We start from the raw sequence: 26,798 nt of genomic DNA on the forward strand, positions 1-26,798 counted from the left end.
ACACTTTTGAAATGTCACGTCAAACTTTTCAAAAGCAGCCGAACCTGAATTGTACAGTAGAAATAGTTTAAGATTTGCGAACAAAATCACAAATTCACATTACCCAAAGTAAGCGACAGTTAAGATACTTTACAAAACAGCAAACACCATTAAAAGTCACAAACAAAAGGAAAACACCTGAAATTGCACAACCCAAAAAAATATTCGACTACCCACCAGCACCAATTAATTATCACCTATAACACTTAATTTTAATTAATTAAATTATTTATATACATATAAAGGTATTTATTATAAGGTTATATTTATTAATTATTATTATTATTCTAATTATTATTCTAATTAGAATAATAATGATAAAATACATTATCTTAATTTAGGACCACAGAAAAGTGGTCTTTAATTGGAGGTGCTGCAACTGGAGTTTTTAACTAATAGATTAATAACTGTATTCCAATAATTCAACAAATGGTTTTATAGCCCGTAAACAATGTTTCGTCCAAAAAGCATAGATGCTTTGCAAGTTGTTAAAAACAGAAAATAAAATGTTACCTATGGTAACACCAAGGAGGTTGTCACCAGGGCTTATTTGGGTTAAAATTGGGCTTACAATTTAGTACAATGTGGCAACCTGTTTGTCAAGTTAAGATAATGTTAAAACATGGAGGTATCCATGGTTAAAACAAGGTCAAAGACAACTAGAGAAGTTGAGAAGCAGGACTGTAATTTTTATAGCTGATGAGAGGTGTGACTATTAGTAAGAATAAGAAAGATTCAAGATTTTACTGATATCATATGATTAGGGAGAGCATATAGAATTTGGTGAGTTTTGTTTTCTTCCGATATATTGTATCTTAATTGAAATTTAGCCAACTTTAGATTTGTTCTCATCCTAAACCAAATACCAGGGAGATGTTACCTTGCTAATGCTACACTAAGTAGGTAACAAGATGAGATAGATCCAGGGACCATCTCATAAATTGAGGTACCTGTTGCTAGCATTTTAGAATGCTTTATGCTTTGTTGACCTATATAGGTATGTGATGTAGCCCAGTAGTTTGCACAGCTACAATTTTATTATTTACTTGACATAGCTTTAATTGTTAAAGGTATTAAAGTATAGCAAACATATAATACCAGTTTGAGATCTAATTGTTTTATGCTAAACTGATGGATTTCAGTTTAGGGGCATTTAAAGCACTATTTTTTAAAGCATTATCATAACGTATTTATAGGCCATTTCAAATGATTTGTGGTTTATTTAGAATAATAGATTGGAATCCTGTTAAATCTACATATAGTCATCATAATGTAACCAATGCATATTATTGCTTTACATCATTAAGTAACTCATAACTATACTGTTTTATGGTGATTTTATAAGACTTATAATTTATAGATAATGCTCTATTCATAATTCATTGTAAATTACTGTAATTTTATATTACAGTTAATCATTATCACGGAACTCTTAGTATTAAAGACGAGCTGTAGCATAAGGCTACAGAAACAGGAACATTGAGTGCTGTGTGTGATCTTTCATCTTGTTTCCTCCCAAAAATTGGACAGTACACTGCACTTGCTTGTTTTAGTACAGCAAAACTTCATAAAATTTGATTACACTATTTGGCTTACTGATCCTTCAATTAAATTCATAATAAACTTGATAAAAGTATCTAATTCAGACTTTTTTTTATACTTTGTCAAGTTTTAGAGTAAATTTTTTTCTTTATGTTTATTATGCCCGCTGTTGCTTTGAAATCTCCAAAAATAAGATAGTATATTTCTTCCTAATTACAAGTTAAGTTTCTAAGTTACTAAGTTTCGCAATCGTCAGAGGGGAGTGGAAAAAAATAATATTTAGCAAATAATTTTGTCAGACAGACAGAAATAATCATAACATTTTATCAGTGAATGTAAACAGTGTAGTAATAGGATGGTTAAATGCTTTAAATTTATATAATTGGGCATCAAATTTTTTGAGATTTCAAGGCAGCAGCGGGCATAATAAAATTAATTTTTTTTTTTTTTTTTTTTTTTTTTTCTGATATTTTCCATTTCTTTCATAGCAGTAGGTGTGCTAATTGGCCAAAAATAAAATTTTATTTTTATTCAAAATCATTATTGGCAGGTAGAAGGTAAACCAAAAAAAAAACCATAACCAGACCAAAACTAAACCAGGAATGAAGGTTTCGCCTAACATACTGATGTCAATATATATATTTGTCTTCCTTTAAAAATATTTCTATTCTTAAAATTAAAAGTAATGCTGTACAGTATTACTGTATAGTTTATAATTACAATTGATCTGCAATATTGTTTAATTCTTTAGTTTTCAGAGTGTTCAATTTGGAACTCATACACTTTATCGTGAGTTTGATTTTATTCAAAAAACATCGCATAATAGAGCATCGTTTATATGTACTTTCTGGAAGTGTTACAAATACATTGGAAAAAGTGGAGGTAGGTATTTTCAAAAAAATTTCTAGCATATTTTTAACCTATATATTTCACATATACAAAACCCCTGAAAAAGTCACAATATTTTAATTAGTAAATGTAACCTCTATCTGTATGTTTAACAAGGAATCGGTGGCATATTTATGGGGTGTGCAAATACTCCCCCCTCCAAAATACTTGCCCACCAAGTTGCCCCCCCCCCCTCCACAAATGATGCTAAAGTAGGTAAAATCAGTATATTTATTGACAGTCTATCATATAAAGTTATTTGTGTGTTTTTCCAGACTTGTTGAATGTACAGGAGTATCATTCACTGCTGTGTTTATTGTGTCCAGATTTTCCTTTGGATGTTGTACAGAGGACTGCTCACATCATATTCATGGAAGATGAAATGAACTCGCTCATGTCTTTCGCAGATTTCCTCTTTGCATTCCAAATTCAATTTTATTATTGTGGTAAGCTGTATTTTATTCACATTAATTCTTATGTCTTTTCTTATACGATTTGTATAGCGGACACATCCATTTCCGAAGAAGGGTTCAAGGCACATTTATTTCCCTGGTCATTGGATACAGAATCAACCATACACAACTTGCAAACCCCTCCGCTCCCTGTGGAGTATTCCTAGTTGAGTGCATAATTGAGTACAGTTAAACTTTTATAATTTTAAAAATAATTTTTAAGTCGATCTTACATGCCAAATTGTTGTGTTTTCCATTAATCAACAATCTGTAAGTCAAATTTTGTCTAAAGTTGAACAATATTTCAATGGCATTTTGGATTTGACTTAGGCAAGTTCAACTGTACGACCAATTTCATTCCAAATCATTCACCTCCTACCAGGTACTCATTTATTCTCTTGGTGAAGAGAGTTTGTGGACGCGAGTAGCTAATACTAGTTTACCGGGTAGCTCATGAAGAGACCCTTAGGGGAGAAAGAAGAAAGTTAGTGTGCAAGCTAGTCCACACCATAAGCTCTTTGAGACCCCAGTATAGAGCTTCATAAATCGAACTACATTACATTACAGCGCAGATAAAGTGTAACAAGTTTAGGCCATGAACCCACGACCTCACGATTAAAAGCTCAATGCTTTTCACGCTCTCCACGTTCCAAGCATGATGATAAACAGACTTGGTGGCTATAGGAGCATTTAGTTTTGCAGGATGGATAACCTTGTGAAATTTTTTCAGTTTTGCAGGATGAATAACCATGTGAAATTTGGAGTAAAAATAAAGAGCATATCAATTTTTACACAGTGGCATATCTAGAGGGTGCACAGAAGAACAACCCCCCAACCCCCAACAAGCTTCCCCATTTATACGCTTAAGTAGTTAAAAAAATCAACTTTTATCACCTTATTTCGCAACCTAGCGTCTCTCCCTTAATTATCAGGCCCACATGACCTTCGCCTATTCCCCATTTTAACCCTCTGGATACCAGATTCTTTTGTAGTGCAAACCCTTGAATACCGGATTCTTTTGCAGTGTAACAAGGTTTTTTGCGTTTTTTGAGTATACGTCGTTCTAGTGGATTTTTGGGAACTTTCTGTAAATTACAGAAAAATGTTTCTAAAAACAAAGAAAGCTTATAGAAAAAGCTTTCATTTGATGTATAATTTATATTTTTGGGAATTTTTTTTTCATAATATAATATAATATAATATATATATATATAATATAATAGAAATGACAGAAAAATGCTACATATAAATCGTCAGCAAAAACCGAAAAAAAAAAATAAATTATAGCAAAAAAAAAAAATGAAAACAAATATGAAACATTCCTATTCTACACAGTTATATAATTTATTTACCCAACCATCCATTATAAGCGAGATCTTTCCATTCAAAAGAGTCGACTACCCTCACATTTCTAGGCCTAGGCTCATCTTCATCAAGAACATCTCCGCCGTCAGAACTGCTTGAAGCCCCACCATCATCATCGCTAACAGGCACGTCTAAGTCTCGCACATCTAAAAAATCACCTTTATCGCTGTCTGAATAAAAAATCAGGTCAATCGATTGCTCAGCTGTGTACACATCTTATGCGGCCATTTCAAAAAATTTTTGAAATTAATAACGATTTCAAATTGATATTTCTAAAAATGTTTATATAAGCGCATGTGAGTTCTTCACAGATTTCGAAAGACAAAAGCTTCACGCATGCGTGTTCAAAATTTCTGATGTATTGGAGCTAAAATAAAAACAGGAGCGATTTGAAAACCACCTATTTTTTAGTCACTAAATTTCGATTGCAGTCGAAAATGGGAATTCTTGGTTTGAGGTCAATTTCGACTACAGTCGATGACGGTATCTAGAGGGTTAAGACATCGAGATAAGCCACTGATTTATTTATGTTTTCCTACTCTGATTTTTTATAGAATTTCTGATTGAATGTTCAAGTGTTTATAAACGCCTTTTGAACTCCACTATGAGCCCAAGAGAAGCAGTAGTGGTACCAAGTGGAAGTTCCTCTCCAAGGCAACAGAAGAAGTCAGTGGTTGTTGAGGCGCACTCCGATGGTATTGACTCAAAGAGCTTCTTAGACGCCCTCAAGCACACCTGTCGTTCTTTCAAGTTCAGGTATATTACTAATTTCTCTTTATTTAAATATCTGCATGTTCTTTTTGGTATAGAGTCGATAAAAGAATGTTGTTCACCAATTTTTTTCCCACATACACAATGTTTGTTACCTTAGAGTAAAGCTTGGTTTCCATGCAAATGCTACAGGCGATTGTCCACAGCTTTCGATGATGCTGATTAGTTGGTTGAATCAGGGAACCTTCCAAATTGCGTCGGGGGCTGCTATGCTGTACAGCGATTGCATTGAAAACACGGTAGTGACAGTGTGGCGATTTTAATTAAACCAGGCTTAAGTAGGAAAACTGTGCTCTATCGTGGTAATTTATTAATTCATTATATTCACTTACTTTTTTAATGTATTCTGATTATGAATTTGAATGGGAGTGTGTTTGTATTTGAGTAAATGTGTTTAAATTTATTTATATATGGTATGAATTTATCCCTCTCTTGCATTATTGTTTAATGTTAATTACTGTATTATGCATTTATCAGTTGTCTGATCGATTGGTTGATTTGGTCTTCTATTCCATCCTCACTCTTCTGCATTATGAATTATGACCGGCTCTGGCAAAACCTGCCATTTGTCGCAATTTCTAATTTCGCAAAAACACTCAAAACGTTCGATAATCAGAATTTTGAGCATTTTCAAGTTTATGCATTTTATAAAGATGATATATTGAAGAACGTTTCTACAAAATATTGATTGCTAAATCTAACTGAAAAGTATATTAAAATTATTTTTAAAATACAAATCTTAATAATAATTATTGATTTTCAAGGCTTTGGAAGCAGTTTTCTCTAAACCTACATAGTTGATATGCAATGAAATAAATATTCATAACTTTGCGAATATTCAACCAATTTCCATCAAATGAACAAACACTGTTTTTTTGTATTTACGCAGAATTTTAAAATACCAAAACCTCAATTATGAATTTTTCCTACAAACGGCTGGTTTTATGAGACCTGGTCACAATTAAGATTAATCACATGAATGTATTTTAGTATTTTTGATTGATTGATTGATAGATTAATTGTTCTTTTATAAATTCCTCACATTCTTTCTTAATTGATTAATTTATATATGATTTGTTCTTTTGTTTTTTTAGTCATCCCTCAGATGCATGCTTAGATGAAATATTAGCTGGATCAATGCGTGTATCGTTCTATGGATTTCTGATGGCCCTCGCTAAGTCACAGCAAGTCAATAATGAAATATCTATCTTGCCAGCACGTGCTAACATTACGGATGATTCCGCCTTCGACGTTGATCAAGCCAAGCGGTAGATTCAAATAAATATGCACTGTATATATGTTCAAAGAAATGTTAATTATTTTTTTCAAAAGTTTGGATGTTTAGAGGTGTACAGAAATAATATTGTTAGATATATTTGCCTATAATGTAGATTTCTTCACAATATATAAAAGTTTGTGATTTTTTGATATACAGTATTGATGTTATGTGCTCACTATGGGCAAACTGTTTTGTACAGTGGTGTAATGCATAATGGGCTCTTGAGGGTAGGGGGAAAGCCCTAGCTTCATCATTCCAAAGGAGCCAGGAGTGTATGAAAATAAAGTTGGCTATGGTTTAGTCATGCAATGTAATTTTGTTCTTTATATTGATACTGACATTGCCTTTAATGCCGTCTTTTCAGCCATAATATTCCTAATGTTCTTAAAGATACTGATGGTTCATCACTCTTTCTGGCACGTTTAGGTCATGATTTCCTAAGATTCGGAAATAATCCCTCTCGAATTCATCCTCATATAGTTCCTTTCAGGGTTGCAATAAATGATTCTGGTCGTTTCGATGTCATATTTTTCATCACATTGATCTTAATTGACTTAATTTTTCTTCTGTTTGAGTTGTCAAGTTTAATGCATGCTTAACCAGATTCAGCAAAATTCCACTCCACATAGAGTAAATTGGCATCACATCATTTATGAATATATCAATAATTATAGGAGACCTCAGATCATTAGTGTTAGCTGAAGCATCATGGGAAGATGATAGTCTTCAACTTCGTCCTTAAGGAGATCGCAAATTCCTTCTTCTGAGCAGCCATCTTCAATTTTATTTTTAATTTCAAAGTTATGGAATTGATTTTACAACCGAAGACGTGCCTCTGTAAACTCTTTACTCTTCGAAGAAGACAAGAACAAGGCAGTGTATTCCCCTCAGCCCCAGTGTCGACTTTTACTGTCAAATCTGCTTTGACGTCTTGTATACCTGGTAGCTGTATATCCAGTTTGGTGAATTTCTCAGTAGATGTGGCACTGTTAATGTGTACAACGTTGAATGACAATTGTTCCATATGTTGTTCTAACACATCAATATCATCATCAGAATCGTATATTACTGCATGTACTCCACTCCTATTTTTCAATTTTCCAGTTCCCGACTTTTCAATTTAGGCCTTTGTTTTGCTTTGTAATGCTTTTTGTTATGACTGTGATGGTCCTGATCATGTTGATTAGGATAGTTAGTTGATCTGCACATTGTTGCCCAGTCGTTCATTTTTTCCACATTTTCAACACGTTGTGCCATATGCAGGGCATTCTCGGGGAGGGTGTATACACCCACATTTCTTGCATTTATCATGCTTATTTTGGGTCATGTGGCTAATTTTTGCAGATGGGTTATTTGACTGAAGTCATCAAGTTGCTTGTGATGCAAAAGTGAAGCTTCATGTCCTCTTGCAAGCGTGATAGCCTCATCTAAGGTATATTCAATATTTTTAGTAACTCCTTTTGGAGGTCGTTCTGCATTGGCAAATGCACATTTCGCAGCATGAAATTTAATTGTCAATTGACTCATTCGTTTCTTGTTTTAATTTTTGGAGATACATCGTTGAAACACGAAAATCGGTTTGCGGTTCTATTTGTTCCTCTTCTGTTAGTCCCCACGAATCATAATGTTTTAAGCCTTCTTCACCCACCATCAATAGTAGGTGGTTTATCCTTTCGTCTGCCGCGATATATTTTAAAAAAAGAAAAAAAAAAATTTTTTTTTTTTTTTTCTTCCCAGCAGAAACGGGCCCTATATCTTTAAAGGTTATACATACTTGCCAAAAGACGACCAAATAGATGTATATGCAGAATGTTATAGTGAATTAGAAGCTAGTTTCTTGTTCGCCGTAGAGGGCGTATTTGCTCATTAAGACAAGGAAGTATATTTGAAATGATAGATGAGGTTCCTTTCTTCAATCAAGCAAATGCATGGTGATATTAATTTTCACTTTATAACATATTAAATGGAAAAATCCAAACTGCAAAATGAATTTATAACACTAAAACTAATCAATTTCTTTTGATATACCATTTTACTGCCAATTGGTTATCTTATACTGTAAATGGATTTATTTTATATGTTATGTAGTTATCAATTCTTCTGTTTCAACTTCTGAAACTTAAGCCTGTGTATCCGAAAATTTTCACATGGTGTGAGTGATTCATGGAACTTAGTCCACAATTCTGTGATATTTTTAACTCTTCATTAGACATATTCCATGTATTGAATAGCCGTTACCCTTCGTTCCCCGACCACAACAGAATGTGATTATGCTGTTGGGTGGCAAGAGTAGCATTGACCCTGAATGTTTAGCTGCCAGTACTTCTCTTATACTGTAGCCCTTGAGCAGTTTTATCTGGAGAGACTCTGTGACCGCTGATTACATCTCGTCCGGAAATTTGGGAGGACAGTCCGTGGAAATATGGATGATATCCTTCCAAAAACCTGTTTAGAAGCAACTAATAAAAAACTAAGAAACGCTAACAAACTATCGCAGTATAAGTGTCGTACAGAAAGATTTAAAAAATCAACATTACCTTTTTTAATAAATAATGACTTGGTGTGATCAAATCAATTATGATATTGTGAACTTCGACTATGTTTTTCTCAGAAAAATAATTATGTTAAAACCGCAATATTGCTCCTTTTTCTTAATTAAAATAAATTAATGTCAAAAACCCTTAATGATTTTGTGACCATTGTGTATGTGGATGTATATTTTATGTATTTTTATATGTGCTTTTTTAATGATTAATTTTATAAATATTGTAAATTGACTCAATTCAGTTTTGTACTGCAATGTAAATTTTTTTAATAAAAACATGAATGAATGAATGAACATGGTAGTATCTGGCGAGCAATTTAACCACATGTTGACATTTCGCAAGAGGATCTGATATTTACTGGTTTCATCAATAGGAGCCTTTTGAAGTCATCCCCCATTCTTTATAATGGAATGATAGTTTAACAATGCTACTGCTCTTTTGGGGGTTTTTTGGCTCTTTTCATGGTACATAAATTCTTCTTTAAATGTTTGATGCTGTAAAGTATTTGAAGGTCACATTTTCAGATTGTTTTATTTCTTCCAATGAGACTGCTTCGATTGGGACACATTCATCTTTCCAGATGATTTTGTCTTATGCTTTAGTTTAACGTTACAGCGGAGAACCCATGCTACTGTTTTTCGAAGCCATTTCCCAAGTTAAAATTTAAACATCATTGAAATAACCCCTTCATTGATAGTAGTATTGATTGGTGCCAAAACATCGGCTTTAAATTCTGGTTTGTTAGCGATCTTTAACTGTGGTCATGCATGTTCTTGCTTCTTTACAAACTCTGGACATTCTAACCATAATATATTGCCAATAAATGTGTTGACTGGAGCCCCTCTAGATGCTAAGTCAGCTGGGTTTTGTTTTGCATCAATGTGCCTCCATTGGTCTTTAGTAATGCAATTTGATACCCTGAAACAAATATCTAGCATGATGTACTTCAGTCCAGAATACAGATCGAAGGATTTGTATTTCATCTTTGATATAATTATTATTCTTTGCACGACCTTGTCAACATTTAAAGTGATTAAGGTTGCCACAGGTAACACACCTCTTTCTCCAACTAAAAAAAAATAATAAATAAATAATATTTGCAATACAATAACAATATTTGAGAAGTCAACCTTCAAAGTTTATGATTTTTCGGCATTTCTCAGGCAGAAACCATCACCATATTGTTAAAAATTGTTGTTTTAATATTGAAAATGTGGAAAATAACAGCATAGCATGATGTATAGATATGATAAAATAGATTTAAACCAATTTTACTTTCCATAATGTTTTGGGCATTATGTCTGAAACATTGATTTGAATTTGAATAAGATTCCGGATTTCCGAGATTTGGTCTCCACTCCCGTTTTAATTCATTATTAGATGAATAAATAGCAGGTGACTTAATCAAGTTGCCACACGTCCTTGCCACCGGGAAGCGAGCACTTGGGAGAAATGCCACCTTAATTTTTTCCAGTGGCATGACTGATGATCCTGTTGTAAATCTTAAAAAGTTGGCAACATCTTCTGCTTCGGGAAGATAGTCTCTTCCCGAGGTCTCAAGTCCTCCGACTCGCTTACAAGACATTCAGGACATACAATTTTAATGTTATTAATTATTTGTATTAATGTGATTCTGTTTTTGTGGTAGGTTTTGCAACTAGGACATTTTTATACTGGGACATTTTAAAGTCTGCTTTTAACAATTGCTTTGACTTGAGTGCACATTTGGATTTGGGCCAAATGTTATTTTTCTATAAGGAAATAGAAGATCCATGTTAATGAACAGGAACTGCTCCAAAATTCTTTAATTGTAGTGATTAAAAATTGGAAGATCTGACTAAAATTTATATAATGTTCAAATAGTTTCAGTGTACTGTTGCAAATTGCATCCATTATTTATCTTAACTGTTTACTTTCGGTTATTAAACTTATTCCAAACAAGATTATTATTATTATTATTATAGCTATTGTTGATGTTATTAATTAATAAAGAACACTTTTATTGAAACTAAAACTCTGACTCACTTTCAGTTGAGATGTATTTATTTCACTTTTATTTACCTGTAACTTGACAGCAATCTGCAATCAGTGGTGGGCGAGCAGGGAGGACATTTGCCCCACCCTCTCCCTGTCAGACAGGCCTGGACCTCCATGTCGTCCGATACCAGGACAAAGTTGTCATATCAAAAATTTAAAAAATATAATTTGCCTATCTAAATAACATTATTTCGATTGCCAATCCCTAATAGCTGTCTCTTATACACATCTAGATGTGTATAAGAGACAGTCTTAAATATTTAAATATTTACAGGTTAATAAAACCTTAAAAAGCTGCCAAAATTGAATTAATAATTACTGTACTTTTAATACATTATACTGTCATACCATGTAATCAAATTAATTGCATAATTTGTATACTGTATTCCAATAAGTTATGGTACAGGGCTCACTTTAATAAAGACCTTTGAATTAAAAAAGAACACTTTTCACTTTGCATCCCAGATGAACACCTATATTTTATTTATTTACTTATTTATTTCTGCTAATTACAGTACAAACAAAATTACAAAATAGAAAACAAAGCAAGGAACCAAACAGGTGCTGGACAACCCAGAACAATTACTATCTACAACAGCAGCATCTACAGGAAAGTGATTAACTACAAACGTTTTTCGACATCAAGGTTATTAAAAAAATAATTATTGAAATAACTTAATACAGTGTAGTTTAGTTTTAAAGAACTTGCTGATAAATTTACGAATTTCACTGGGTAAATTCTGGTAGCACATGTAATAAAAGAATGAAATGAGAATCCTGTTCTGCAGCGATGAGTACCAACAGAAGAACTACGGATATACTATGGATGATAAATAAATGTGTTGTCAGAATTAATTACATGGTAGAGTTGAATAACGTGAAAAGTAATAATAAAATATCAGCAAATTGTTGCCTATAATAATGGGAGTAAATTACAGTACTTATTTGGAGTCAGCATTTGCAATCAATATCAATATTATTTATAATAAATTTAGTTGCTCTCCGCTGGACTTCCTCAAGTTGTTATACATGTATATGTTTTTTTAGCTTATGAGACCAGAGAGTAGAGCAGTAATCAAGATAACTATCAACACTGAATATTTTCATTCAAATAAAATACTGTACAATAAAGAGATCGTTTTACATAGACATTGCAATGAAAACTTTTAATACACACTTTGCAATATCTTTTTAAAAGAGCAAATCTGCTACAGGGTTAATCCTATTTGCCAAAAGTGGTCTTTCATTTGAGAAAAGACCTGAAATTGCAAACTGGATCTGAAGGAATCTTTTGTTATTAATATACCTTACCAAACCCTACTCTTTCATGGAAAAAAATTTTCATAATAATACTGTCACGAATGCCAATGAACAGTGATATCATCACACTGAAGTTATATAACAAATAATCATTGCGTCTTCTACTTCTTGGATTGCAGGTTGCCAGGTGCTCGATTGAAGCTGCAAATGAAATAGAAATAATAGCACATGTATTATATTAATAAAATTTATACATCTTTTTCTCATAACAACATTCCACGTCAGATCCAAACAAACTACAGTGGTGCAGCATGTAAAGCGTTGGACTTTCAATCCGATAGTTGGAGGTTCGAGACCGATGTTCGGCACACTAAAAATAAATTTTGTGGAGGCTTCAGTGTGGCGATTATTCGGAGAGCGCCACTTATACAAACAATATTGGCGTGCCGCTTTCCATGCCCGCGTTGCCATGTTACCTATCTCACGTATTCCCGTAGTTTAATAGGCCTATCATACTATAGGTCCTAGTCATCGTAAATAAACGTTTATAAAGAAATGATTGTGTCTTAGTTGTGTTAAATTAACACTGTATACCTTGAATTTAAAACCCTGTTTCTGAAAGTGTTTTAATACACACAGGGCAAAAATACACTCTCGATTAAGAGCGCTGTGGCGCTTAGCGAAAGAAATCAGGTTTGGTGCGGCGTTTAATCTAGAGCGGCTGTTATTCGAGAGCAGCGCTTTTTCGAGCATTTACGGTAACAGTTCTGAGTGCACGCGTAACTAAAAAGATACTCCCCAAGGAGTGGAGGAAGTTGCACGTTGTGTGTGTATGATTGAATGATTCTGTATTCAATGACTAGGAAAAAAGCGCCTTGGGCAGTTTTCTGGATATGTGTGCTTTATAAATTCTTTTAAATAATAAAATAATGAAGGGGACAAAACAACGGAAAGTACTGTATATCTTACGGCCAACCTCTATTAACAAAACACTTTCTTTGTCCTGAAAGTGTCCCCTTAATAGGGGTTCTACTGTATTGCAAGTTAGTTGTTTTCCACATGCAGACATTCCATGCTAACAAGCTGTTTCCCTGGACAATTTGTGTAATTGCCAAGTTTTTCCGCTTCTTCCGATGGATGTTTTAAATTCAATTTGGATTGTTGGTGAAGTGGAAATTTAATAACTCTGGATTGAAATGTGTTCAGCAGATACCTACCAAAATATATGTCCATGCCTTGGTATGTATGATTAACGTTCGTTGTTGATTTCAGGTTAGGAAGTCTGTTGAAAGTCTTGTAAGATACAGTATCTGATAAACATTGTAAAATGTCTCAAGCTAAAATGAAACGACTTATTTCTCTAAAAATATGAATGATACTGTATGCAACTCGTTTCATCTCTGTCACTAGTATATCTTCATTAGATACGAGAATACGGTCTGATGTCGTAGAAACTCGTGTTTAATGATGGATCCCGGAATACGAAAGAGTAGGCCCAGGAATAGAGCATTCACACTACCTCAGCCAGCTTGTTTTAGATTGGTCTTATGACCAATTTTTTAAGAAAAAATATTTTACTCTGACAAGAGACTTAAACCCCTTCACTTAATAAAAATTATCACAAGTTCCTGTTCATTTTCTGGAAATCAATGTTTACAATCATGATGCAGAATATTATTATTATTATTTCTATAGTTATTCATTCCTTTGTATACATTGCCGTTAATGTTGTTAGAAATCAAGAAGTCAAAGAACATGCCACAAACTTTTAATATAAGCAACTTTTATTCACATTCTCTCACTTAGGTGACTTAAAATTCATGAACAACCACCATAGTTTTCCCAGCATATATTATTACGATGGGTAAACTACAGTGGTATATACCAGCTGCATAGGTATTTATAAGTATTACGTCTTCTATCTAGTAAAATATAAAACACCGCCATATTTTTGTGGCAATTACCGGCATTACAGGGGTCTGTCATACTCGTCTGATGAGTTGAGAGCATTCTCTGTATGCCAACAGACATGGAAAAAACGAATTGACAACCAGTTTTGTTTGATAAGATGTCTGCTGACAACACTATCACACACAATGTTTTTTTTTTATGTGTTGTGCTTAATAATCACTGAAAACCCACACACCAAATACTATAATAAATAAAAATTTTAAAGCAGCACCTTGAATACATCTGCATCATATCATGTATTGCCTTTATGTATTTTATAATTTCTAAACTATGCAAACAAAATTTTATATATAGGCTTTTCTCTTGATGTTAATATCAAAAAAGCCTTTATAATTTTCAAAAAAATTAACCAACTAGAAATAATAATAATTAAAGACAAATAATTATATACACATTAATCATCATTAAAGAGGCTTTGGAAACACCCGTGCACATCATGTCGTCGGTGAGTACAGTTTATCCAAGGCAATTCAACGAAAGGACACTCATTTCGCGATGTCAAAGGTTATGGCATCGACATTCTATGCCCCACATGCCCCTACATGCTTGACTAAGCTAAACATGCCTAAAAATATAGCAATCAACCATAATTAACCGTTGTCAGCTTGTGACGAATTACCCACGCACATAATAACCGTTGTCAGCTTGTGACAAATTACCAACGCGCATGATAATCATCACGTCGTGTGGTGATTACAGAGGCCTAATGATTTGTTTGCACTAACAGCAGACTGAAATTATATTTGTTTCAACAATAATTCGTCATTGTGCTGAATTGCTTATGGGCGTGGTCCGTGACTACCTAGCTGCCGTAAAGAGGCACTTCTTGGTAGATACATGTTCACATCATTCCACAACGACAGGGGCTGAAATGAACCATAACATCGGGGTAACCCCCTACTCTTCTGAAAGATGCAATGGGTTGTTTAAAGTGCACACGAGCCAGATGTATACACTGGATCTCCATTTAAGTCCTTATCCGAGAAGACTTGGTTCTACCAACCGAACCATGGGCGAGGAGCAGCTGGAACCAGCTCCAATGTTAAAGGCTGTAGCTAGCGGTGCCCCTGCCTTACCGCTTGGCCACTCGACTCGCTAAAATTGTCGATGCCACAATTATGATCAAATGACTGTACCTACGCACATGCTATGTTCATGTTGTTGAATTGCCTTGGTTTATCCTATCTATTTTTACTTAACAAGAATAACGAACAACTGCAATTACTGCAATCAAATCTGATAAGGATGTCCAAACATATTATTAACATATAATGATTATCAAGTAATATAACTCATACATTCATTATGCACAAAATACATACACATATTCTTGTCATTATTAACATGAGGGCCTCATGAAACAACACCCAAAAAGAACTATAAACAAAACACGTTGGCTGGTATTCGTAAGTTTTTGAGGTATTTTAAGTGGTCCAAGTTCTCAATAACTTTGGTTTCAATCCATATATTTTTAATTCAATTCTGGTCATTAGTTGTAATTGAATCCTTGCATATAATGGTAATGGTAATGGTTGGATACTTATACAGCGCATAATACATGGTCTCTATGCGCTCGGGGCTAGATGTTGCACTTTACAATATCTTTCTCCTCCCCATGTCTTCAGCAGCCAGTAAACCGGCGCCATTTCATCTGTCCACGACAGGGGCCGAATGAACCAGTACACCGGGGTAACCCCCCTACTCATCTCGAAAGATGTACTGGGTTCTTTAAAGTGCACATGAGCATTTGTGTACACTGGGCCTAAGGTTTATAGTCCTTATCCGAGAAGACTTGTTCCACCACCAGAACTATAGGAGCAAGCTGGCCGCGAACCTGTGCCGAGATTGTTGGCTGTGATCACGGTGCCCCTGCTTTAACCGCTCGACCATTTGGCTCATATACAGTACTACACTATGCAGTAAAAGTGCCCAGCCACAACGTTCACTTTCTTTCGTGCTTAGGCTACTCGATGCAGATTGATGTTACAGTAGCCCTATTTATTGCTTTATAGTACAGTAGTACTGTAATTCCAAACATTTAAAGCATTCATTTTGAAAAGAAGATCCCCCCCCCCTTCTTTACTTTACAAAATTAGCCTTAAAATGAAGCCCATCTTCAAAAGAGACCCATCCAAAGTTTGCAAAAAATAGAGTACAAAACCAGCAATTCAAGGTTTTATAGTATATGATCCAATTAAGAAGTAGCTAAGCAAAAATCTTAAGCTGATTTATCAAACCGTCTTAGCAAAATCTTAGCAAAAATATCATCTTAGATGGCGCATGCGTACAATCGACTTCTTGTAGCTTATAGAGGGCAGCAAATGTTGTCTTAAGTCGAAAAATATTTGCTTACGCATGCGTAAAAGCCATTTTTGTGATTTCAACCGGAAGTGAACTGTCAAAGGTTACGAGAGATACAGTAAACAAACCATGTGAGAAACTTATGTGCTCGCCATGCTGGATGTTCGCTAGTGAAGATTTTATCGTTATTCTTTCTTATCTTAATGTTTTATATGGATGGTAAGACGTCTGCCATCACTGTCAGTTTAATTTGGATGAACTACATACAGCTGTGAAAAGTTTGTGGCATTAAAGGACTTTTACGATTGAGAGGGCTGGCAGAGAGAAGAGGCGGCCAACAACAAGCAAGGCTAGAGAAAGGCCTGGCCTAGTCTAGTACAGTGGTCTAGCTAGGCTAGAGCCTTAGCGAGAAAGCTTAGTTTGGCCTACTAGCTAGGCTAGAGGGCCTAGGCTACACCGCTAATATAGACCATAAAATCAGACGAGGTAGCCGAAACATCTAGGCCTACGACAACTACTAATTTTTAAAATGACAATTGTTTTTGACTTGAGAGAGATTTTCAGGTAAGTTAGCCTGGGTTCCAGGCCCTAATTTTGGGTTACTCACTCTTTATTGCACTTAGTGCGCGCCATACCTAATTTAATTGGCGTCCCATACTCCATGTCTATAAATTAACTTTCTCGTTGGTGGCGCTGTCCAGAATGAGAAAAATAATAAAAAATAAGAGACTTGTGGCAAGTCTACAGGTAAGTGAATATGATTGCTATTTTTTTTTTCAATTTAGGAAGGATGTAGCACTGCATGCAGAGGGAGGTATAAAAATTTACATGGGAACCAGTCATCTCGCCCCCCTATAACAAAATGTATTGCTAGTAGAAAATTATTAGGGCACATAGAAAAAAATTGTTAGATTTATCACTCCTGCCTGAGTAAACAATTTGGGTGGTTTGACTGGAAATACATTTTTTTTTAAAAACAATAAAATTAAACCAGTTTTTATACAATATTCTTCCCAAATAAATCATCAATTAAAAAAAATACAACATTCTGGTTTAATTAATGTGACCGTAAAATATTTACATGTCCGTTAATCATTTTGTAATCGCAATTAGTCAAGTACAGCAAATGTTCGATCGATCTGATTTTTAAAAAGTTTTCTGCATCCTGCTCAGTAAAGATAGTATAATACATACTCCTAATATCGAAATGCACGCCACCGTGTCGGGATTCAATAATTCAACATTAATTATGTCATTAATATATCAGATAAAATATTACTGTAATTAATAACAGTATATTTAAACTTGATTATGATAATAAATATAATATAATTAATATTAAATGCTTATTCAATTTTCAACCAATTTTATAGCTTCTGGCATTGCTACTCAATATAGTAACTAATTAAAGGCACAATTTCTCCTTTAAATGTTGCTTCTATGAATAGAATGACCTGATTGAAACACAATATTCTGTACACAAAACCTGTTATCTTTTAGGTAAGGCATTTTTCGTTTTGACTACGCGGCCAGTCTACTACGAACTAATGGACCGTGACGGCAACGCCAAGACACCTGTCTCTTATACACATCTAGATGTGTATAAGAGACAGGCATTTATCCATCCCATTTTGCATTCAATAACATTTTATTTTTATTTTCTACTCCAGCTAAGTTTTTAGCAAAACTATTTGCTAAATAAGAAAACAAAATTTTATTTTTATTCTGCCCTCTCCGATGATCTACTGTACTGCATAAAAAAATCATTGCGCGAAACAAAAAATAAAAAGTCTCGCCTTACCGGAATCTGTATACAGACTTGCCCCATAGGTTTCAGCATTTGTTTTTTAGTGGAATAGATGGAATTAAATTATTAATATTATTGACCACTGATGCTCACTATGGAATCAAAATGTATGACATTTCAGTGAATACATTATAGAAGCTTTCAGACCTACTGCAGAATTCAAAACCAACACCTCAGACCCAGGGGTTAGTGACGTCCTCTTCCGCCAGCTTCAAGGATTCAACCATATTTAAGTATTCGAAGGAGCTCACTATCGAATAATTATTTGTTTATACCTTGCGATTTCAAAGCGCTGACAATATCCGAAAAAAATGCTTATGATACCAATGATATTTGCATGGTGTAAAGTAATAATATACATTTTATATATTAGGTAAATCACAAGATTAATTTCTCACATTAAATATATATTGCTCTTTGCTGTGTAAAAGCACATATACAGTAGATCTATATTTATTGTTGTGCCAAGTGTCTCATGAACTCTTCTCATATTCATTCCAAAAGCAATAAGCTACCAAGTATCAGTAGATATAAAATTGTGAAGAAAAGTGTAATAAACACTAATGATTGTAATAATGAATGGTGTTTGGAGTCCTTTATTTGTTATGTATTGTATTTTTTCATATTTTAAAACAACTGTGGTTCATATGGTGGGTAGCATAAATTTAATTATTTTTGTTTTTACTGTTATAGTATGTTGTACATTATACAGTAACTGTGTTAAATTTTTCAAGTGTGGGCAGTGTAGCTGTTATTAGCCAAAAAGCCAAATCATAATAAAAGCTGAATTTTGCTAAATATATTTTTTATAAACCATAAAGCTGATGGAATTTTTGCTACTTATATTAATTGTTTTGGCAAGTCAAATTTCTGTTTTGCTAATTAATATCATACCAAATTAGCTAAATTGTGAGACAAAATCTCCACTGAATAATATGAACGAATGGTGCTGTGTGTAGGCCAAAACTATCATAACTATTATTATTATTAATAGTTTTATTATTACTATACTAATAATATTATTATTATCACTATTAGTAAATTGTCTTATGCTTTTTTCACTTTGTTGTATCCAGCCATGAAATGTTCCCATAGTGGGATGAATAAAGTATCTTTGTATTGTATCCTTGTAAAACTATGTTTTTAAATAAAAATTATAATTTAAGTAATTGAAAAAAAAAATGAAGACAGACTTTGGTGGCTTTGTTTAAGGCCAAAGGAAAAAATATGTTTGTTTGCTCTTCTCAACCCACCCCTAACTCACTGGAAAAAATAGGGGTGGAAAAACAAAACAAACCTTTTTTTAGCTTTTTCTTTACAATTAAAAAAAATGTGAGTGAATTTATTTTTTGCCAGATGTCCTACAATCTCAGAATTGCTAATTGGACATTGCACTTTCTTAAATGTGTTTTGCTGCTTGTGTGCAACATGTTGCTCAAGTTTATTATAGTTATTTCATATATAGTTGAGGAAGTTTTATTTATTTGGTTTAAGTTTGCTAATACCTATCTAGAGCCGATTTGAAAGTTGATTTTTATATTTGCATGGATGACCTCTGTGGGTTATTTTTAATCCATCTGATGAGTATCTTAAAAATGATAAATAAATTTTAAAAAAAAAATTTCCACCTACCCCTATAGGCTATATCATAATTATTTTCAAAAATGGACGGGCAAAAAAAACAATTGATTTTTTTTCTTTTTTTTTTGGCCTAATTGATCCACACTCTATGCTTTTATAATATATATATGTTTTTGTTTAGTGCACTGCATGCCATGCTGTACATAAATAAATGGGATAGGCCTAGGCTAAGTACCCTCTATACCTCTGGGGCCCTACTACTGTACTACTGGCCAGGCTGCAGCTGAGCTGGTTACACAACAAATACTCTACTAGGCCTAGGTAGGGCCTACTAGTTAGTTAGGCCTACTATTTAGTTAGGCCTAGCGAGTTACAATAAACATACCTATCAACAAACCTCTTTTAGCAATACCGTAAAGCCTCTGACAGAAATCCTAAATAGTTCCTTATTTGACGTTTAGGGTGGGTTACAATTAGGCCGGCCTAGGCCCTAGAGTACGTGCGAGGACACCGCCGGTATGACGGGCCTCGTATCAGCCTGTGAATTTTCTGTTTATCACTCGGTGACGCTACGAAAAGTTTGACGACGTTTTGTGTTTTTCTGAATGAATAGAACGCAATACTCGGCAAATAATTATTATAGCAACTTTTGGTAAACTTTGTAGTTGCCTAAAAATAATATTTTGACAGTTTAATGGTTCCATATATCCCGAAAAATGCGTTTTTGTTTCGTGTAACTCCTAGGCTGACTTTATGTACTATTACACTGTCAGCGTCCATCGCGCAAAAGGGGCAGACTGCGCCGGCGTCCGCGTAATAAAGATTAAATATTTGGCCTAAGTGCGCTCGCACTTGCAAAATCTGAGGCGGCAGCCTTTGAATGAGATAAGACGAAAATTTTCGTCTTAAGGCAGGTATGTTTTCATCTTAATTTTAAGCAAATTTTAAGCAATTTCTAAGCTAAGCAATATTGATAAATCTGACTTAAGCAAAAAAATGGATTTAAGACGAATTTAAGCAAATTTTCTTGCTTAGCAAGTTTGATAAATCCGCCCCCAGGGCTTCAATTCAAGGTTTTACGGTATAGCATTTTCTTTGTGAATCTTCCAATCCCAATGTTGGAATTTTGGATTCAGCTTGGAATCCATGATTCCAACGTTGGGATGTGCAGTTAGTCAGAGTATGTGGAAGCCAAAGAGGATCCAGCAGGATCGAAAGGACTCGTCGAAAAAATTAAATATATTGTGAGCATATTTACATTACACGTATATATATTTTTGAATATATGTATTTCATTCATAATCAATTACCAATATGTTTGATTATAATTAGATGCATACCGAAACATAGTCATCTTCTTGACATCACCTTACATTCACAAAGTTCAAATTAATTAGACTTACCCCAGTATTCTTAAAACGAACTTTAGTCCGAGCTAAAACTTGCGTCATTTCGTATTCTTAAAAGGAACTTCGACTAACACTACGACTAAATGAACCTCGATTAAAATGATACCTCCGCAGGCCGATTTTTTTAGTCAGCCTAGGGTCAGGCTAAATCGCTGACTTGAAATATCCACCCCACTAAAAACGTGTTTTTTGTAACTCACGATAAAGTGAAACGAATAAATATGATTGTATACGCAGGTTTGATATATCTTCGGTGTCTTAAACAAAAGAGACATCAAGTTTAGCTTCCAGGAGGAGAAATTAACATGTTTTGCTAGCCACATGCGATATTTCCTGATTTGCACAAATTCCTCTCGCGTTGCGATCACGTAGCTTCACAATAACAACAATAAAGATGGCGCCGCCCTCGCTCTGGCTTCACTATAATAGTTCTCCAAAGAAAGCAAATTGTCAGTGTCTGTTCAAATTCTCTATTGTAATATATTAACAACTAATATAGTTATTATTATAGAAAATTAATTAAGGGAATGATGGTTTATTATGAATTATGAGGAAATACCTTTTTGAACCACAGACGGCAGCTTAATATTCATCCGCATTACCGTCTCTAAAATTTCGTCTGCTATTAAAGTTAGCCCTTTTCATTGGTTAGTTTGATAGTCGTGGCTTGCCAGTCGTCTTCAGTTGAACTAAACCTAGGACTTGATTTAGTCGTAGTTACAACTTCGACTGCATTGTTTGTGAATACAAATTGAAGTTAAAGATGCAACTAGCACTAAATGAAGTTCTAGTTCGAAGTTTGACTAAAGTTTGTTTTAAGAATACGGACGTAAAACTCAAGAACCTCAAATGATCAACAACAACTACTTAACAGAAATGTCCAAGGTGGAAAATCCAGAACCTGTCCTGGTAAGACTAATAATATAACTAATTACATTTATTTATTCTACTACAAACATACAAAATTAGTATTTTTGAATGAACATAGAAATTATGAAATCTAAAATCAACATTTTATCAAATCTAAAATGACTTTCCTATCTTACAGAAAGATTACTGTACCTCTTGAATCCATAGAGTTCACATTTAAATCTTTCATTAATCGAAAATTCAAAATCGTGCAATGCCAGGCGATTTATATGCTTGCATGCAACACAAGTCATGCTAACTGCCTTTTCATACCTTGTTCTCCAAGATTTTATTAGCACTATCTGCAATACCATTGGCCTTTGGACTAGCAGCTACCGCAGACGCTTTCCGTTGGCCTTGACTTGAATCTTCTGATTTACGCTTGCAACATCGTTGACTATCGCATGCATCTGTCTTGCACACAAGAACACAGCTAGCCTCTATCAGAGCACTATCAGTGCTATCCCGCTATTAAAATAAGATAACATTTATAGTCAATTAAAAATTGAAAATTCTTGAACAAGCATGTGTAGTTGCTATGCTCTGAGGTGGGAGTTTCCACTATTTATCAGAGATGTTTTGTCTTATATCAAACATATTTTTGAAGTGTTTTGTCTTTTTTTCAATCATATTTATGAAGTCTTTTAAAAGAAAAAAACTTAGGTATGGAAGGTTCGATTATGTATTAAAGGTGTTCTGCCTTATATTAAAATCAATTTTACCAGAACCAATGACAATCATTTTTTATGAATAGTCTTTTAAAAGGCAAAACTTGGCATTAGAAGGTTCCATTATTTATTAGGGGTGTTCTTTCTTATATTAAAATCACGTTTATCAGAACCATTAACAATCATTTATGAAGTCTTTTAAAAGACAGGAATTAGGGGTGGAGGGGTCCATTGCATATTGGGGTTGTTCTCTCTTACATTAAAATCAAGTTTATCAGAACAAATACAGTACTAGCAATCTTTTTGTTAGAAACTTTTAAAAAGACAAAACTCACAACAAACTCTGGCTGAATTGTAGTAGAATGAATTCCTCGTTTGTGGAAGAACTCCTTAAGACTCTCTGATATTGCCATGTAATCGTCAACATCATCGGTGACAATTATGTGCGCTGTCGCTATCGTCAAATTTGACGTCAACTGCCACACATGAAAATCGTGCAGACTGATATTGGGAAACTAAATATGATTAAAATAAAAATAAATTTAAAATTATTAATAACAATTGGTTGGGTATGATAATGTGTATGTTGCTTATACCCTCATACATACTGTAACCCTGTATTAGGGCTACAATACTATATTTACTGACCACATATTTTAGTAGAAACTTACCTGCTCCTTTAACAAGCTTGTAATATTTTCAACATCCACGTGAGATGGAATGGACTGCATTAGAATCATAGCTGATTGCTTCACTGAAAAAAAATTTTGAAAAAAAAAAATTGTTTAATGCCTGTTCACACGTGCATCTGATGTTTATTTACCATCTGGATATTATATAGGCGGTGCCCACAAAGACCCCCAGTTTACAAGTGATTTTTACTGTCATATTGTAGCCATGATTTACCATACAGTGGCGGATCCAGGAATTTGAAATAGCGGAGGGTGGGTTTAGACCCCTGGTACATAATTAATTTGTTTGAAGGGCCAAATTATTTTAAGAGTTGATCTGACGGGCCAAAGATAATCTCAGCCGAGGTGAAAGCAATTGTTACACATCTGCGTAAAACTCTTTCCGCTATTAGATACAGGTTTATTTTACAGTTCAAAATTATAGGGGCTTACTTTTAAATTGCACTAGGCCTACACTAGCAGCAGTCATGACCCACAATGTGGTCGCACGGAATTTCTGTGTGGACGATGTGTCATAGTTTAACAGTCAAAAAAAATTCTCGCAACCCTATACATAAAAAATGTTATTAACGAATTACAGTGAACAAAACATAATACAGAGGCAGAACTTGGCGGCATATAGTTCTGTATGACTTGAATCATTTGCACGACCATCGAAATGTAGTTTTATAAGCACTGTTTACTAGCTGTATATAATCATGTAAAATAAGTATGCTTTAATACGAATAAGGTCCACTGATTAAAGCCCCATTCCCGGCAAAATTTCAGTTTTTAAGAAAAATCTAATTTTTGTATAATGTTATAAAGATTTATAAATATAATACGGAATTGCTAGTTTAACTGAATTTAGACATTCCTAACAATGAAAAAATGTAAAATAAGATTTTTTTTTTGTGTTCCACGCAAAAAATAAATGCGGATGAATTTTTCATGTTGATTTTGCGATAGGTCGTGAGAAGAAATATCGTAGGCGCCGAAAACATTAGCCTATCCAACGCTGCTAGGCTAGGCCTAGCCTTACCTCGATTTCGGTTCTGTTATCACACATAAAAACGGCCGACATATTTTCCGTTGCTAGTATTGACACTTGTGAATATAATATTTCATAGGAATTATTTCAAATTTGTTAAAAAACTGATTCTGACTGAGATTTTGACACTTAAACATATCTCAGCCTAACCGAACGACCGCATTGTTCCAGTGGATGCGATCTACAACCTCTGAATTTGCCTATTAACGATGAATTCATCGAGAAAATGGTAATATTTTATGAGAAATAGTCTGTATTTCTCTTTTTTTTGTATTCTTCTGCGTAAAACTAAAATTCATGCCAATATTTTTCCATGATTTATAATAATTGGAGTAATGCAAATGCATATTTTCTAAAAAAAGTCAGTTTTTAGTGAAATTTTGCCAGGAATGGGGGTTAAATCTTAGATAAGAAAGTATAATACATACCCCAAGTATTGAAATGCACACCATTTGAATCCCAACACGATGGCAGGCATTTCAATACTTATTATGTATTATACTTTTTGTATTGCAATTTAATCGTGTTCACCTCTATGATTTAACAATGGGCTTCTTCTATCATGGGTCATCAATTAGTTATTCAGGCATAGGAATGCAATAATTGAAATGTCTATGATAAAGTTCTTATTTCCTCTAGGCTGCTTTGTTAAATTTAGCAGAGCTAATAAAAATACCAATCTTGGAAATTTGTATCATAGTTCTGTTTACAGGGTTTAATTTTAGATCTGGGTGGTGTAACCACTACATCATAACATTTTTTTGCTTGTTTGGAGCACACAGTGAAGAGTAGGATCACAGGAAGTACCCAGTTGCTATTTATTCTATCTATGGCCTACTGTATATTTTATTTTTTATTTTATTTCAACTTTATTTCACGAGGGTAGCTCTAACAGTTGCACTACAGAGTACAGCTGACTTGAAGAGGCCCTCGAAAGAAAAACAATACATAAAATATATACAATACATTAAGAATCCAAGTAAGTAAAAGCTTTATTACGGTAAAGTTCAAAAACAATATAATAAATAAAATATTGGATAAACATTGTAACATTCATTAAAAATACAATAAACTTTAAAATTCATTATAAAATTACAAGGTGATGGATAAAATCAGAATTTTATTGCTTTTCTCTGAGATATAATTTTAACTTGGTTTTAAAATTAGAATAAGATATATTGCATTTAAAAGGAAGAGTGTTAAGGAAGGAGGTGGCTCTGTAATAAAATGACATTTTAAAATACTGTAATTTAGGTTTAGGGACAAAAAAGATCTAGATGTGTATAAGAGACAGATTCATATGCTTGCATGCAACACAAGTCATGCTAACTGCCTTTTCATACCTTGTTCTCCAAGACTTTATTAGCACTATCTGCAATACCATTGGCCTTTGGACTAGCAGCTACCGCAGACGCTTTCCGTTGGCCTTGACTTGAATCTTCTGATTTACGCTTGCAACATCGTTGACTATCGCATGCATCTGTCTTGCACACAAGAACACAGCTAGCCTCTTTCAGAGCACTATCAGTGCTATCCCGCTATTAAAATAAGATAACATTTATAGTCAATTAAAAATTGAAAATTCTTGAACAAGCATGTGTAGTTGCTATGTTCTGAGGTGGGAGTTTCCACTATTTATCAGAGATGTTTTGTCTTATATCAAACATATTTTTGAAGTGTTTTGTCTTTTTTTCAATCATATTTATGAAGTCTTTTAAAAGAAAAAAACTTAGGTATGGAAGGTTCGATTATGTATTAAAGGTGTTCTGCCTTATATTAAAATCAATTTTACCAGAACCAATGACAATCATTTTTTATGAATAGTCTTTTAAAAGGCAAAACATGGCAGTAGAAGGTTCCATTATTTATTAGGGGTGTTCTTTCTTATATTAAAATCATGTTTATCAGAACCATTAACAATCATTTATGAAGTCTTTTAAAAGACAGAAATTAGGGGTGGAGGGGTCCATTGCATATTGGGGTTGTTCTCTTTTACATTATAATCAAGTTTATCAGAACAAATACAGTACTAGCAATCTTTTTGTTAGAAACTTTTAAAAAGACAAAACTCACCACAAACTCTGGCTGAATTGTAGTAGAATGAATTCCTCGTTTGTGGAAGAACTCCTTAAGACTCTCTGATGTTGCCATGTAATCGTCAACATCACCGGTGACAATTATGTGCGCTGTCGCTATCGTCAAATTTGACGTCAACTGCCACACATGAAAATCATGCAGACTGATATTGGGA

At 33.9% G+C, this 26,798-nt stretch overlaps 3 protein-coding genes and 1 long non-coding RNA gene across 4 annotated transcripts; 2 read left to right on the forward strand and 2 right to left on the reverse strand.

Annotated features, from left to right (window-relative positions):
• Nucleotides 1–661: 661 nt before the first annotated feature.
• LOC117102352 (UPF0705 protein C11orf49 homolog) lies at nt 662–10,902 on the forward strand. Its single transcript, XM_033242614.1, has 6 exons — nt 662–722; nt 2,132–2,138; nt 2,333–2,463; nt 2,745–2,915; nt 4,841–5,042; nt 6,152–10,902. Exons 1-6 carry the CDS (start codon nt 662–664, stop codon nt 6,327–6,329), a joined length of 750 nt encoding a protein of 249 aa, XP_033098505.1. The 3' UTR covers nt 6,330–10,902.
• Nucleotides 10,903–11,181: 279 nt separating this feature from the next.
• Nucleotides 11,182–12,381, forward strand: LOC117102357. The gene is made up of 2 exons (XR_004444402.1): nt 11,182–11,533; nt 11,566–12,381. It is a non-coding gene; the product is annotated as an uncharacterized LOC117102357 (long non-coding RNA).
• On the reverse strand, nt 12,242–23,655 carry LOC117102354 (zinc transporter 1-like). Its single transcript, XM_033242617.1, has 4 exons — nt 23,497–23,655; nt 23,161–23,340; nt 22,431–22,625; nt 12,242–12,380 (listed from the first exon to the last, which is right to left on the reverse strand). The coding sequence occupies exons 1-4, from the start codon at nt 23,563–23,565 to the stop codon at nt 12,303–12,305; spliced, it is 522 nt and encodes a 173-aa protein (XP_033098508.1). The 5' UTR covers nt 23,566–23,655; the 3' UTR covers nt 12,242–12,302.
• Nucleotides 22,054–26,796, reverse strand: LOC117102355 (zinc transporter 1-like). Its single transcript, XM_033242618.1, has 3 exons — nt 26,621–26,796; nt 25,844–26,085; nt 22,054–22,383 (listed from the first exon to the last, which is right to left on the reverse strand). Exons 1-2 carry the CDS (start codon nt 26,696–26,698, stop codon nt 25,885–25,887), a joined length of 279 nt encoding a protein of 92 aa, XP_033098509.1. The 5' UTR covers nt 26,699–26,796; the 3' UTR covers nt 22,054–22,383; nt 25,844–25,884.
• Nucleotides 26,797–26,798: the final 2 nt, after the last annotated feature.

Source organism: Anneissia japonica, unplaced genomic scaffold (assembly GCF_011630105.1).
Source record: "Anneissia japonica isolate Jap-2015-1 unplaced genomic scaffold, ASM1163010v1 scaffold2326_len296723_cov167, whole genome shotgun sequence".
NCBI lineage: Eukaryota > Metazoa > Echinodermata > Crinoidea > Comatulida > Comatulidae > Anneissia > Anneissia japonica.